At 46.1% G+C, this 17,331-nt stretch overlaps 1 protein-coding gene across 1 annotated transcript in view; it reads right to left on the bottom strand.

Moving 5' to 3' along the window:
- Window positions 1–17,331, bottom strand: part of LOC134983731 (gastrula zinc finger protein XlCGF26.1-like) — a 56,831-nt gene that overhangs the window by 16,596 nt on the left and 22,904 nt on the right. The window contains exon 2 of the mRNA XM_063949377.1: window positions 6,963–7,314. Within this exon, the coding sequence (XP_063805447.1) occupies window positions 6,963–7,248 (286 nt within the window). The 5' untranslated portion in view covers window positions 7,249–7,314. The remainder of the gene's footprint in view (window positions 1–6,962; window positions 7,315–17,331) is intronic.

The raw sequence follows: 17,331 nt of genomic DNA, 5'->3' as shown, positions 1-17,331 counted from the left end.
TCATCCAAGTGCCAGGGGACAGGTAATCAGCAGGGAAGGTGCAGGATCCTCAATGCTGGTTCCCATACACAAGCTCTATAAATGTATTATATACCTAAGGCGACGGTAGCAAGACTCAGATGCTGCCAACTCAGTCACAGGAGCCGTTCATTAGCCAATTCCCTGAGGCCGGCTGTTACAGGAGCATGTGGATACATGACAGGGGCTGTATCAGATATTTCCTAAGCATTGTGTCACGTGGCATGAGGAACCCCGAGCCTGTGCCCTAGCAAGCAGCCGCACCATGCCAGAAATAATACACATCCATACTGTACATAATATAGCATGTAATATATGTAGTTATGGTAGACTTACCGTTGATAACTATTTCTAAGTCCACAGTATCCACAGGATATACATTGGGATAGGAGGTAGCTTCAGCGGAATGGCACCAACGATCAAAGCTTTTGTCCTCCCAGAATGCAACGGGCCAGTTTCCTATAGCCATGCCTCCTGGCTCAAGCAATTCAGTTCTTTTCAAAAGCTCAAGACAGGAGCATCATAAAGAGCCCTAATGAGGCGAGAAGAACACATGCACACCCTTCCGTACAAGAAGGAAGAGGTTAGTAGATGTAAGGATCCTCAAATCAGGTACATCAGGGTGGGATCCCTGTGGATAATGTGGACTTAGGAGAAAGAGTTATGGACGGTAAGTCTACCATAACTACGTATTTCTCCTGTGCGGTCCACAGTAGTATCCACAGGATATACATTGGGATGTCCCAAAGCAAATTTAGTGGTGTGGACTTAGGAGAAAGAGTTATGGACAGTAAGTCTACCATAACTACGTATTTCTCCTGTAGGGTCCACAGTAGTATCCACAGGATATACATTGGGATATCCCAAAGCAAATTTAGTGGTGGGTACTCTACTGATTGGACATGAGAATCCTTTGTCCAAATGCAGCATCCTGAGAGGCAAAGGTATCAAAGCCATAATGTCTAATGAATGTGTTGATGGAAGACCATGTGGCTGCCTTACATATCTGTTCAGCTGAGACATCACAGCGTGCTTGCTGCCCAAGATGGACCTACCTTCCAAGTAAAATGAGCAGAGACATTAGCCAGAATAGGGAGATCAGCACGAGAGTAAGCTTCCCAGATATTCATTCGAAGCCACCTTGCCAGCGTTTCCTTGTCCGCAGGCCATCCTCTCTTGCGCAATCCATAGAGCACGAAGAGTGTGTCCGTCTTTCTGATGGCCCCAGTGCAATCCACGTACTACATCCAATGATGCATCTCCCACGGAAAGGTCCGGCCCTTGGAAAGCCGGCATTACAATTTCTTCGTTAAGGTGCAATTTAGACCACACCTTAGAAAAATAATCACATTTGGTTCTGAGAACCGCTCTGTCTGGGTGAAAGATCAGAAAAGGAGGGCGACATAACAATTCCCCTAAATCTGACGCTCTACTACCTGAGGCAATAGCTAGTAAAAAGAGAGCCTTAGCTGTTAACCATTTAAGATCCACTTGCTTCAGTGGTTCAAATGGAGCAACTTGAAGCGCCTTTAGGACTATATCTAGATCCCAAGGAGCTGTAGGAGGAACAAAAGGCGGTTGGATGTGAAGCGCTCCTTGGAAAAAAAGTGCGAACATCCTGCAGGTTGGCAATTTTCTTTTGAAACCAAACCGTTAATGCCGACACTTGTACTCTCAAGGAGGACACACGGAGACCTTTATCTACTCCTACCTGAAGGAATGCTAAGATCCTAGAAACTCTGATGGTTTCCTTGCTCTAAGGATTGTTTGAATTACCTGTTGAGAAAATCCTCTAGCTTCAAGGATGGATGTCTCAAGAGCCACACTGTCAAAGACAGCCGATCCAGATGCCTGGGATAACAAGGACCCTGCGACAGTAGATCTGGACGTTGATGCAGTAGCCACGGAGTGTCCACTGACAGCCTCTGTAGATCTGTGAACCAGTGCCTTCTGGGCAATGCCGGCGCTATTAGAATCACGGTGCCCTTTCCTTGTTTGACCTTCCAAACCACCCTGGGCAACGGGGCGATTGGTGGAAACACATAGACTAGCTGAAAGTCCCATCTTACTGACAGAGCATCCACGAAGATCACTTTGGGATCCTTTGTTCTTGACAAGTATGCAAGTACTTTGAAATTCTGCCGAGAGGCCACGAAGTCCATCTCCAGCAGCACCCACTTATGGAAGACTCTGGAAGACCTTGGGGTGTAAAGCCCATTCGTTTGCATGAATGGCGTGTCGACTGAGAAAATCCCCTTCCCAGTTTAGAACTCCTGGAACAAATACTGCGGACAATGCAGGATGATGAAGTTCTGCCCACCTTAAAGTGCGGCTTAACGCCTTCATTGCCTTCTGACTTCCTCCTTGATGATTGAGGTACGCTACTGCCGTCGCATTGTCCGAGCAAATTTGAACCGGTTTCCCTGAGGAATGTCCTTTGCCTGAGTGAGTGCCATATATATACGGCCCAAGTTCCAATATATTTATCGGCAGGCAACTTTCTTCCTTGGTGTACAGCCCCTGGAAGCAACCTTTATCCGACACTGCTCCCCAGCCCTGAAGACTGGCATCCGTTGTCAGAACCTCCCAATCTGAGATCCAAAAGGGTCGCCCGTTGTCCAGATGGGATGTCTGCAGCCACCAGGCTAATGACCTCCATACTTCCAGAGGAAGGACCATAGTCTGATTCTTTATTGTCTGATGTAGTCCATTCCATCTGGAAAGGATCAGACATTGAAGAGGCCTCGAGTGGAATTGAGCATACGCCACCATGTCGAATGTCGACACCATCGATCCCATAATTCGAATAGCTGTGTGAATGGATACCCTTTGACTGTGTAGCAGATCCTGAATCCTCGACTTTATTGTGGATATTTTGTTCAGAAGTAAAAACACTCTATGAAGACTGGAATCCAATACAGCCCCCAAGTGCGTCATCCGTTGTGATGGAAACAGGGACGACTTTACCCAATTATGAGCCAACCGTGCCTCTGTAAACAAGCTATTGTCTGTTTCAGATGACACTTAAGCAATTCCCGAGATTGTGCCAGAATAAGTCGTCGAGGTATGGAAAAAACCTTATCCCCTGTCGACAGACATAAGCCACCATTACCGCCATATTTTTGGTGAACACTCTTGGAGCTGTGGCCAGTCCAAATGGTAGGCCTGATAGCAAACCTGAGACAGCGCTGATAGGACAGTGCTATAAGAACATGAAGGTAAGCATCCTGGATATCCAGTGATACCATAAAATCCTCCGGCACCATGGCCAAAATAATGGAACGTAAAGTCTCCATATGAAACCGAGGCACCCAAATGTACTTGTTCAGCACTTTGAGATTGAGTATGGGCCGGAACGACCCATTTGGCTTCTGAACTAGAAACAGGTTGGAATAGAAATCTTATCCTTGTTGCGCAGGAGGAACTGGAATTATCACTCCTGATTGAAGCAACCTCTGAACTGCCTCCTGTAAGGCCCTGGCCTGCGTTTCTACTGAAGACGGGCTTGTGCAAAAAAACCTTTGTGGAGGGTGCTTCTTGAAGGCAAACGCATAACTGTGAGATACCGCTTCTTGCACCCAGGCATCTGTGGTGGACTGCTGCCAGATCTGTGCAAAATGAAGAAGTTGGCCTCTCACCCTGGGGTCCCCCAGGTGGAGGCCTGCACCATCAGGCTGATGGCTTATCTTCTGGTTTGGAAGCAGGCCCCCTGATAGCCCAATGCTTTTTAGTCTTTCCAGACTTATTTGATTGGGACTGATTGCCGTAACTTTTTCCTTTAGTTTTTCCTTGGGTTCGAAAGGACCGAAAAGCTTAGGTTTAGACTTTTAAGTAGAAGGAAACTTTACTTTCTTGGAATCTGCTTTTGACTCCAAATTACTGTAAAGACTCCAGAACCTCCTTGGACTCTGAGTCAACCTTCCATGTACGTAGCCAAACTACTCTGCGAGCTGCTACTGCTGAGGCTGATGCCTGAGAGGCTACTGCACCCATATCCAAGGCTGCTTCTTCCATAAAAATAGCCGCCTGTTTAATAAGTGCAATGTGAGATTTTTGCTCTCTGGATGCCAATGAGAGATCATCCTCCAAAGCATCAGCCCAGGCCACCACTGCTTTTGCCATCCAGGCTAAAGCAATGGCTGGTCTTACAATTGCCCCAGACAAGGAGAAAATGGTTTTTAAAAAAACATCTATTTTTCTATCTGTGACATCATTTAATGATGTTGAAGGCAGAAGTAATGTACATTTTCAGATTAATACTTTGGGAGCCACCTCCCTTTATAAACAGTCCCCAGCTGGAAGAAGATAATGGGTATTCCATTTCTTTGGAATTCTAAACTTCTTACTGGGTGTGATCCAAGCCTCTTGCATAATCTCCGTCAGCTGTTCTGACCCTGGAAATTCAGTTCTGACTGTTTTGGGACGTTTAAATACAGGAGTCTTGGATTTTAAGAAAGGCTCTGCTGCCACCTCTAAGGATAGAATGGCTTTCATAGCACAAATTAGCTCAGGTATATCAACTGAGCTGGGACCTTCATCCTCGTTTCTGTATGCAGACCCAGAATGTGAGGAATCCTCATCCTCCAAAGTGTCCCCATCTGAAACATGTGCAGAGTGAAGATGTAGTTTCATGTCTGTGTGATTTACTTTCCACAGGCCTTTCAGCCTGTTTTTGTTGAAAGGCTGCAGATTCCTGAACTGAATTTGATACAACCCAGAGGGAATGTTGCATGTAAGGGTTAACAGGGTAACCTATCCCTGGTATTGGAGCTGGAATTATCCGCTCAGCTATATTGGATAATATATCCAATATATAAATATATATATATATATATATATAATGCGAAAGATCGCTCAAAAAACTTAAGACTACAAAAATAAATTAAATAATAAGCTTATGGCTGCCAAAATCAGCAGCCCAAAGATCGTGGTCCAGCTCCTCCCACACCAACAAAAAAACTGAATTGCCTGAGACAGGAGGCAGGGCTATAGGAGACTGGCATGTTGCATTATGGGAGGCTGAAAGCTTTTGATTATTGGTGCCAAACCGCTGAAGCTACCTCATATCCCAATGTATATCCTGTGGACTGTGCAGGAGAAAACATAGGTACCACACAGTGACATGATGTGAGGGGGAGAGCAGGAGTATAATAGGGGCTGATGTCTCCTGATGTATGAGATACACCAGAGAGTGTGGGGAGGAGACTGGTCAGATCTCTGGGCTGGTACCACACAGTGACATGATGTGAGGGGGAGAGCAGGAGTATAATAGGGGCTGATGGCTCCTGATGTATGAGATACACCAGAGCGCGTGGGGAGGAGAATGGTCAGATCTGTGGGCTGGTAACACAGTGACATGATGTGAGGGGGAGAGCAGGAGTATAATAGGGGCTGATGGCTTCTGATGTATGAGATGATACACCAGAGAGTGTGGGGAGGAGACTAGTCAGATCTCTGGGCTGGTAACACACAGTGACATGATGTGAGGGGGAGAGCAGGAGTATAATAGGGGCTGATGGCTCCTGATGTATGAGATACACCAGAGAGTGTGGGGAGGAGACTGGTCAGATCTCTGGACTGGTAACACACAGTGACATGATGTGAGGGGGAGAGCAGGAGTATAATAGGGGCTAATGTCTCCTGATTTATGAGATACACCAGAGAGTGTGGGGAGGAGACTGGTCAGATCTCAGGGCTAGTAACAGAGTGATATGATGTGAGGAGGAGAGCAAGAGTATAATAAGGGCCGATGTCTCCTGATGTATGAGATACACCAGAGTGTGGGGAGGAGACTGGTCAGATCTCTGGGCTGGTAACACACAGTGACATGATATGAGGGGGAGAGCAGGAGTATAATAGGAGCGGATGGCTCCTGATGTATGAGATACACCAGAGAGTGTGGGGAGGAGACTGGTCAGATCTCTGGGCTGGTAACACACAGTGACATGATGTGAGGGGAGAGCAGGAGTATAATAGGGGCTGATGGATCCTGATGTATGAGATACACCAGAGAGTGTGGGGAGGAGACTGGTCAGATCTCTGGGCTGGTAACACACAGTGACATGATGTGAGGGGAGTGCAGGAGTATAATAGGGGCTGATGTCTCCTGATTTATGAGATACACCAGAGAGTGTGGGGAGGAGACTGGTCAGATCTCTGGCTAGGTAACACAAGGTGACATGATGTGAGGGGAGAGCAGGGGTATAATAGGGGCTGATAAATCCTGATGTATGAGATACACCAGAGAGTGTGGGGAGGAGACTGGTCAGATCTCTGGGCTGGTGACACAGTGACACGATGTGAGGAGGAGAGCAGGAGTATAATAGGGGCTGATGGCTCCTGATGTATGAGATACACCAGAGAGTGTGAGGAGGAAACTGGTCAGATCTCTGGGCTGGTAACACACAGTGACATGATGTGAGGGGAGAGCAGGAGTATAATAGGGGCTGATGGCTCCTGATGTATGAGCTACACCAGAGAGTGTGGGGAGGAGACTGGTCAGATCTCTGGGCTGGTAACACACAGTGACATGATGTGAGGGGGAGAGCAGGAGTATAATAGTGGCTGATGGCTCCTGATGTATGAGATACACCATAGATTGTGGGGAGGAGACTGGTCAGATATCTGGGCTGGTGACACACAGTGACATGATGTGAGGAGGAGAGCAGGAGTATAATAGGAGCTGATGGCTCCTGATGTATGAGATACACCAGAGAGTGTGGGGAGGAGACTGGTCAGATCTCTGGGCTGGTAACACACAGTGACACGATGTGAGGGGAGAGCAGGAGTATACTAGGGGCTGATTGCTCCTGAGTCCACATTGGGAAAATACATATTCCTCATTAGTCTGTACTGACAGAGGAGGGTGTAGGATTAGAGATTGCTGTAGTGCCTGAGCAAGGAGAATATGTGACTCTCTTCTGTAATAAGTGATTATTACTCACCTGTGCTGATATCTGTAGGGATCTCCTCCTCCTTACACTGCTGATCACCTCTCACACACGTCTCTTCTTCTCCCTCTATATCTTCTGCCTTTATATCAGCCACATACGTCTCTTCTTCTCCCTCTATATCTTCTGCCTTTATATCAGTCACATACGCCTCTTCTTCTCCCTCTATATCTTCTGCCTTTACATCAGTCACATAAGTCTCTTCTTCTCCCTCTATATCTTCTGCCTTCATATCAGTCACATACGTCTCTTCTTCTCCCTCTATATCTTCTGCCTTCATATTAGTCACATACGTCTCTTCTTCTCCTTCTATGTCTTCTGTTTTAATATCAGACAGACGTTCTACCTAATAAAACAAAAAAACACTATAATGACATTTGCATCCAGTCAGATTAAACGGAGGTGAAAAAATAGGAATTTAATCTCTACTGGTAATTCCTTTTCTCCTAGTCCGTAGGGGATACTGGGATGACATTAGTACTATGGGGTATAGATCAAGTCCAATAGAGCTTGGCACTTTAATAAAACATTAGTGTGTGCTGGCTCCTCCCTCTATGCCCCTCCTAACGGATTCAGTCTAGGAAACTGTGCCCGAGGAGACGGTCATACTTTGAGAGAAGGAATAAAATGAAAGCGGTGAGGTAACGAACCAACACACAACAATAAGGATAGAAGTGCTAACCAAAACTGAGGAAAGCAATGCTAACTACAACACAGGATAGCAACGCTAACCAACAGGAACAGCCGACCCAAACAAGAACACTTACAACCACGTAAGCAGGAACATGGAGAACTGAGGCGGGCGCCCAGTAACCCCTACGGACTACGAGAAAAGGATTTATCGGTAGGTAATTAAAATCCTATTTTCTCTTACGTCCTTGGGGATTCTGGGAATCCATTTAGCACTATGGGGAAGTACCAAAGCTCCCAAACTGGATGGGAGAGTGCTCAGGTTCCTGCAGAACTGATTGACCAAACTGAAGGTCCTCAGAGTCCAAAGTATCAAACTTGTAGAACTTAGTAAACGTGTTCGAACTTGACCAAGTTGCTGCTCAGCAGAGCTGTACGGCCGAGACACCGTGGGCAGCCGCCCAAGAAGAACCCACCGACCTAGTAGAGTGGGCCTAAACAGATTATGGAATCTGCAAACCTGCCGTGGAATAAGCATGTTGGATAATAAGCCTGATCCAGCGTGCAATCGACTGCTTTGAAGCAGGACACCCAATCTTGTTGGCATCATAGAGAACAAACAGCGAGTCCGATTTCCTGGTATGAGCCGTTCGCTTTACATATGCCTTCAAAGCCCGTAACACGTCGAAGGACTTTGAAGCAGTAGGGGTGTCTGTAACAACCGGACCCGCAATCGTCTGGTTGATGTGAAACGCCGACACCACCTTAGGAAGGAATTGCTGATGAGTCCTGAGTTCAGCTCTGTCCTCATGAAAAATCAAGTAGGGGCTCTTGTGAGACAACGCCCCCAGTTCCGATATGCGTCTTGCCGAAGCCAAGGCCAACACTGTGACGGTCTTCAACGTAGGATACTTTACGTCTACCTCCAGTAACGGTTCAAACCAGTCCGATTGGAGGAACAGTATAACCAACCTGAGATCCCAGGGTGCCGTGGGAGGCACAAAGGGAGGTTGGATACGAAGAATGCCCTTCAAGAACGTCTGTATTTCAGGCAGAGAAGCTAATTGTTTCTGAAAAAATATAGACAAGGCCGAAATATGAACTTTTATGAAGCCTAAGCGTAGGCCCACATCCACTCCCGACTGCAGGAACAGCAGGAAACGTCCCAGATGACATTCCACCGTAGAATATTGTCTGCTCTCACACCACGAGACATACTTCCTCCAGATACGATGGTAATGTTTAAATGTTACCCCCTTCCTGGCTTGGATCATAGTCGGAATGACCCTGTCAGGAATCCCTTTCTTGGCTAGAATCAGCCGTTCAACTTCCATGCCGTTAAACATAGCCATGGTATATCTTGATAAATGAATGGGCCCTGTTGCAGAAGATCCTCTCGAAGAGGAAGAGGCCACTGATCTTCAATCAGCATCCCGAGAAGATCCGCATACCAGGCCCTTCTTGGCCAGTCCGGAGCAAACAGGATTGGTTGAACTCTTTCTCTTTTTATTCTTTTGAGAACTCTTGGGATCAGAGGAATTGGAGGAAACAAGTACACTAGCTGATAGACCCACAGAGTTGTCAGGGTGTCGACTGCCACAGCCTGTGGGTCCCTCGACCTGGAACAATACCGCTTGGGCTTCTTGTTGAGTTGAGAGGCCATTATGTCGATTTGTCGATAACCCCACTGACGTGACAGCCAATGGACCACCTACAGGTGGAGGCCCCATTCCCCCGGATGCAGGTCATGTCTGTTGAGGAAATCTGCTTCCCAGTTGTCTACTCCCGGAATGCAGATTGCAGACCGCCACAGTGTGTTTTTCTGCCCAAAGGAGAATCATTGACACCTCTGACATTGTGGCTCTGCTTTTCGTTCCTCCTTGTCGGTTTATGTACGTCACCGCCATCACATTGTCCAACTGAACCTGAATGGCCTGATTCTGAAGAAGAGATGAGGCCTGCAGAAGGGAATTGTAGATTGCTCTGAGCGCCAGGATGTTTATCGGAAGAACGACTTCCTGACTTGACTATCTTCCTTGGAACTGTACCCCCTGGGTGACTCCTCCCCAACCTCTGAGGCTTGCGTCCGTGGTCAACAGAATCCAATTCTGAATCCCAAACCTTCGACCCCTAATCAGGTGAGAAGTTTGTAACCCCCACAGGAGGGAAATCCTGGCTTTCAGTGACAGGCCAATCCTCTGATGCAATCTGGACCATTTGTCCAACAGATCCAGCTGGAAGGGCCTCGCATGAAACCATCCGTACTGAATTGCCTAGTAAGAGGCCACCATTTCCCCAAGAAGGCAGATGCACAGATGCACTGAGATTCGGGTCAGTTTCAAGACAGCCTGAACCATTGACTGGATAACCGTTGCCTTTTCCAAGGGAAGGAACACTTTCTGAGACTCTGTGTCCAGTATCATTCCCAGGAAATGAAGTTTCTGCGTTGGTTTTAGGTGACATTTTGGCAGGTTCAGAATCCACCCATGATCCAGGAGTAATCTGGTTGTGAGACCAATGTTCTCCAACAACTGCTACCTGGACACAGCCTTTATCAGAAGATCATCCAGGTAAGGAATTATGTTCACTCCCTGTTTGCGGAGTAGCATCATCATCTGTCATCACTTTGGTGAACACCCTCGGTGCCACGGAGAGGCCAAAAGGCAGGGCCTGAAACTGGTAGTGACAGTCCTGCAGTGCAAACCGTAGATAAGTCTGATGAGGTAGCCAGATTGGAATGTCAAGGTACGCATCCTGTTTCCGGTATGAATGGTCGACCATGTTACGGTCGACGGTCATTAGGTCGACCACTATTGGTCGACATTGACATGGTCGACACATGAAAATGGTCGACACATGAAAATGTCGACATGATTTTTTTTAACTTTTTTTGGTGTCGTTTTGTGCGTAAAGTTACTGGGAACCCCAATTAGTGCACCGCGTCCCCTCGCATGGCGAGCGAATGGTGCCTTTGCTCAGCTACCGCTTCGCTCGGCACAGATTACCGTTCTAACCGTAGTCCACGTGGATCGTAAAGTATGGAAAAGTTCCCCATATCACTGTACGGTCCCCTCTCCTCTATATAATAATAATACCACATATCAGTGTGTGCCGGGAGCTGTGTTATTCCTCCTCATATATCACTGTACGGTCCCCTCTCCACTATATAATAATACCACATATCAGTGTGTGCCGGGAGCTGTGTTATTCCTCCTCATATATCACTGTACGGTCCCCTCTCCCCTATATAATAATAATAATAACACATATCAGTGTGTGCCGGGAGCTGTGTTATACCTCCTCATATATCACTGTACGGTCCCCTCTCCCCTATATAATAATAATAACACATATCAGTGTGTGCCGGGAGCTGTGTTATTCCTCCTCATATATCACTGTACTGTCCCCTCTCCTCTATATAATAATAATACCACATATCAGAGTGTGCCGGGAGCTGTGTTATTCCTCCTCATATATCACTGTACGGTCCCCTCTCCCCTATATAATAATAATACCACATATCAGTGTGTGCCGGGAGCTGTGTTATTCCCCCTCATATATCACTGTACGGTCCCCTCTCCTCTATATAATAATAATACCACCACATATCAGAGTGTGCCGGGAGCTGTGTTATTCCTCCTCATATATCACTGTACGGTCCCCTCTCCTCTATATAATAATAATACCACATATCAGTGTGCCGGGAGCTGTGTTATTCCTCCTCATATATCACTGTACGGTCCTCTCCCCTATATAATAATAATACCACATATCAGTGTGTGCCGGGAGCTGTGTTATTCCTCCTCATATATCACTGTACGGTCCTCTCTCCTCTATATAATAATAATACCACATATCAGCGTGTGCCGGGAGCTGTGTTATTCCCCCTCATATATCACTGTACGGTCCCCTCTCCTCTATATAATAATAATACCACATATCAGTGTGTGCCGGGAGCTGTGTTATTCCCCCTCATATATCACTGTACGGTCCCCTCTCCTCTATATAATAATAATACCACATATCAGCGTGTGCCGGGAGCTGTGTTATTCCTCCTCATATATCACTGTACGGTCCCCTCTCCTCTATATAATAATAATACCACATATCAGTGTGCCGGGGGCTGTGTTATTACCCCTCATATATCACTGTACGGTCCCCTCTCCCCTATATAATAATAATACCACATATCAGTGTGCCGGGAGCTGTGTTATTCCCCCTCATATATCACTGTACGGTCCCCTCTCCTCTATATAATAATAATACCACATATCAGTGTGTGCCGGGAGCTGTGTTATTCCTCCTCATATATCACTGTACGGTCCCCTCTCCCCTATATAATAATACCACATATCAGCGTGTGCCGGGAGCTGTGTTATTCCCCCTCATATATCACTGTACTGTCCCCTCTCCTCTATATAATAATAATACCACATATCAGTGTGTGCCGGGAGCTGTGTTATTCCCCCTCATATATCACTGTACGGTCCCCTCTCCTCTATATAATAATAATACCACATATCAGTGTGTGCCGGGAGCTGTGTTATTCCTCCTCATATATCACTGTACAGTCCCCTCTCCTCTATATAATAATAATACCACATATCAGCGTGTGCCGGGAGCTGTGTTATTCCTCCTCATATATCACTGTACGGTCCCCTCTCTCCTATATAATAATAATACCACATATCAGTGTGTGCCGGGAGCTGTGTTATTCCTCCTCATATATCACTGTACGGTCCCCTCTCTCCTATATAATAATAATACCACATATCAGAGTGTGCCGGGAGCAGTGTTTTTCCCCCTCATATATCACTGTACAGTCCCCTCTCCTCTATATAATAATAATACCACATATCAGCGTGTGCCGGGAGCTGTGTTATTCCTCCTCATATATCACTGTACGGTCCCCTCTCTCCTATATAATAATAATACCACATATCAGTGTGTGCCGGGAGCTGTGTTATTCCTCCTCATATATCACTGTACGGTCCCCTCTCCTTATATAATATTAATACCACATATCAGTGTGTGCCGGGAGCTGTGTTATTCCTCCTCATATATCACTGTACGGTCCCCTCTCCCTATATAATAATAATACCACATATCAGTGTGTGCCGGGTGCTGTGTTATTCCCCCTCATATATCACTGTACGGTCCCCTCTCCCCTATATAATAATAATACCACATATCAGCGTGTGCCGGGAGCTGTGTTATTCTCCCTCATAAATCACTGTACGGTCCCATCTCCTCTATATAATAATAATACCACATATCAGTGTGTGCCGGGAGCTGTGTTATTCCCCCTCATATATCACTGTACGGTCCCCTCTCTCCTATATAATAATAATACCACATATCAGTGTGTGCCGGGAGCTGTGTTATTCCTCCTCATATATCACTGTACGGTCCCCTCTCTCCTATATAATAATAATACCACATATCAGAGTGTGCCGGGAGCTGTGTTATTCCCCCTCATAAATCACTGTACGGTCCCATCTCCTCTATATAATAATAATACCACATATCAGCGTGTGCCGGGAGCAGTGTTTTTCCCCCTCATATATCACTGTACAGTCCCCTCTCCTCTATATAATAATAATACCACATATCAGCGTGTGCCGGGAGCTGTGTTATTCCTCCTCATATATCACTGTACGGTCCCCTCTCCTCTATATAATAATAATACCACATATCAGCGTGTGCCGGGAGCTGTGTTATTCCTCCTCATATATCACTGTACAGTCCCCTCTCCTCTATATAATAATAATACCACATATCAGCGTGTGCCGGGAGCTGTGTTATTCCTCCTCATATATCACTGTACAATCCCCTCTCTCCTATATAATAATAATACCACAAATCAGTGTGTGCCGGGAGCTGTGTTATTCCCCCTCATATATCACTGTACGGTTCCCTCTCCTCTATATAATAATAATAATACCACATATCAGCGTGTGCCGGGAGCTGTGTTATTCCTCCTCATATATCACTGTACGGTCCCCTCTCTCCTATATAATAATAATACCACATATCAGTGTGTGCCGGGAGCTGTGTTATTCCTCCTCATATATCACTGTACGGTCCCCTCTCCTCTATATAATAATAATACCACATATCAGTGTGTGCCGGAAGCAGTGTTATTCCTCCTCATATATCACTGTACAATCCCCTCTCTCCTATATAATAATAATACCACAAATCAGTGTGTGCCGGGAGCTGTGTTATTCCCCCTCATATATCACTGTACGGTTCCCTCTCCTCTATATAATAATAATAATACCACATATCAGCGTGTGCCGGGAGCTGTGTTATTCCTCCTCATATATCACTGTACGGTCCCCTCTCTCCTATATAATAATAATACCACATATCAGTGTGTGCCGGGAGCTGTGTTATTCCTCCTCATATATCACTGTACGGTCCCCTCTCTCCTATATAATAATAATACCACATATCAGTGTGTGCCGGGAGCTGTGTTATTCCCCTCATATATCACTGTATGGTCCTCTCTCCCCTATATAATAATAATACCACATATCAGTGTGCCGGGAGCTGTGTTATTCCTCCTCATATATCACTGTACGGTCCCCTCTCCCCTATATAATAATAATACCACATATCAGTGTGTGCCGGGAGCTGTGTTATTCCCCCTCATATATCACTGTACGGTCCCCTCTCCCCTATATAATAATAATACCACATATCAGTGTGTGCCGGGAGCTGTGTTATTCCTCCTCATATATCACTGTACTGTCACCTCTCCTCTATATAATAATAATACCACATATCAGCGTGTGCCGGGAGCTGTGTTATTCCTCCTCATATATCACTGTACTGTCCCCTCTCCCCTATATAATAATAATACCACATATCAGTGTGCCGGGAGCTGTGTTATTCCTCCTCATATATCACTGTACGGTCCCCTCTCCCCTATATAATAATAATACCACATATCAGTGTGTGCGGGAGCTGTGTTATTCCTCCTCATATATCACTGTACGGTCCCCTCTCCTCTATATAATAATAATACCACATATCAGTGTGTGCCGGGAGTTGTGTTATTCCTCCTCATATATTACTGTACGGTCCCCTCTCCCCTATATAATAATAATAATACCACATATCAGCGTGTGCCGGGAGATGTGTTATTCCCCCTCATATATCACTGTACGGTCCCCTCTTCCCTATATAATAATACCACATATCAGTGTGTGCCGGGAGCTGTGTTATTCCTCCTCATATATCACTGTACGGTCCCCTCTCCTCTATATAATAATAATACCACATATCAGCGTGTGTCGGGAGCTGTGTTATTCCTCCTCATATATCACTGTACGGTCCCCTCTCTCCTATATAATAATAATACCACATATCAGTGTGTGCCGGGAGCTGTGTTATTCCTCCTCATATATCACTGTACGGTCCCCTCTCCCCTATATGATAATAATACCACATATCAGCGTGTGCCGGGAGCTGTGTTATTCCTCCTCATATATCACTGTACGGTCCCCTCTCTCCTATATAATAATAATACCACATATCAGTGTGTGCCGGGAGCTGTGTTATTCCCCCTCATATATCACTGTACAGTCCCCTCTCCTCTATATAATAATAATACCACATATCAGCGTGTGCCGGGAGCTGTGTTATTCCTCCTCATATATCACTGTACGGTCCCCTCTCCCCTATATAATAATAATACCACATATCAGCGTGTGCTGGGAGCTGTGTTATTCCCCCTCATATATCACTGTACGGTCCCCTCTCCCCTATATAATAATAATACCACATATCAGTGTGTGCTGGGAGCTGTGTTATTCCCCTCATATATCACTGTACGGTCCCCTCTCCCCTATATAATAAGAATACCACATATCAGTGTGCCGGGAGCTGTGTTATTCCCCTCATATATCACTGTACTGTCCCCTCTCCCCTATATAATAATAATACCACATATCAGTGTGTGCCGGGAGCTGTGTTATTCCCCTCATATATCACTGTACTGTCCCCTCTCCCCTATATAATAATAATACCACATATCAGTGTGTGCCGGGAGCTGTGTTATTCCCCTCATATATCACTGTACAGTCCCCTCTATCCTATATAATAATAATACCACATATCAGTGTGTGCCGGGAGCTGTGTTATTCCCCCTCATATATCACTGTACGGTCCCCTCTCCTCTATATAATAATAATACCACATATCAGTGTGTGCCGGGAGCTGTGTTATTCCTCCTCATATATCACTGTACGGTCCCCTCTCCTCTATATAATAATAATACCACATATCAGTGTGTGCCGGGAGCTGTGTTATTCCTCCTCATATATCACTGTACAGTCCCCTCTCCTCTATATAATAATAATACCACATATCAGTGTGTGCCGGTAGCTGTGTTATTCCCCCTCATATATCACTGTACGGTCCCCTCTCCCCTATATAATAATAATACCACATATCAGTGTGTGCCGGGAGCTGTGTTATTCCTCCTCATATATCACTGTACGGTCCCCTCTCCCCTATATAATAATAATACCACATATCAGTGTGCCGGGAGCTGTGTTATTCCTCCTCATATATCACTGTACGGTCCCCTCTCCCCTATATAATAAGAATTTACTTACCGATAATTCTATTTCTCGTAGTCCGTAGTGGATGCTGGGGACTCCGTCAGGACCATGGGGAATAGCGGCTCCGCAGGAGACAGGGCACAAAATTAAAAGTTTGACCACTAGGTGGTGTGCACTGGCTCCTTCCCCTATGACCCTCCTCCAAGCCTCAGTTAGGATACTGTGCCCGGACGAGCGTACACAATAAGGAAGGATTTTGAATCCCGGGTAAGACTCATACCAGCCACACCAATCACACTGTACAACCTGTGATCTGAACCCAGTTAACAGCATGATAACAGCGGAGCCTCTGAAAAGATGGCTTCCAACAATAATAACCCGATTTTTGTAACAATAACTATGTACAAGTATTGCAGACAATCCGCACTTGGGATGGGCGCCCAGCATCCACTACGGACTATGAGAAATAGAATTATCGGTAAGTAAATTCTTATTTTCTCTGACGTCCTAAGTGGATGCTGGGGACTCCGTCAGGACCATGGGGATTATACCAAAGCTCCCAAACGGGCGGGAGAGTGCGGATGACTCTGCAGCACCGAATGAGAGAACTCCAGGTCCTCCTCAGCCAGGGTATCAAATTTGTAGAAGTTTACAAACGTGTTCTCCCCTGACCACTTAGCTGCTCGGCAGCGTTGTAATGCCGAGACCCCTCGGGCAGCCGCCCAAGGTGAGCCCACCTTCCTTGTGGAGTGGGCATTTACAGATTTTGGCTGTGGCAGGCCTGCCACAGAATGCGCAAGTTGAATTGTGCTACAAATCCAACGAGCAATCGTCTGCTTAGACGCAGGAACACCCAGCTTGTTGGGTGCATACAGTATAAACAGCGAGTCAGATTTTCTGACTCCAGCCGTCCTTGAAATATATATATATATTTTTAAGGCTCTGACAACGTCGAACAACTTGGAGTCCTCCAAGTCGCTAGAAGCCGCAGGCACCACAATAGGTTGGTTCAGGTGAAACGCTGATACCACCTTAGGGAGAAACTGAGGACGCGTCCGCAGTTCTGCCCTGTCCCAATGGAAAATCAGATATGGGCTTTTGTACGATAAAGCCGCCAATTCTTACACTCTCCTGGCCGAAGCCAGGGCCAGTAGCATGGT

Source organism: Pseudophryne corroboree, assembly GCF_028390025.1.
Source record: "Pseudophryne corroboree isolate aPseCor3 chromosome 3 unlocalized genomic scaffold, aPseCor3.hap2 SUPER_3_unloc_22, whole genome shotgun sequence".
Classification (NCBI taxonomy): domain Eukaryota; kingdom Metazoa; phylum Chordata; class Amphibia; order Anura; family Myobatrachidae; genus Pseudophryne; species Pseudophryne corroboree.
This window is presented reverse-complemented; position numbering and strand designations above follow the sequence as displayed.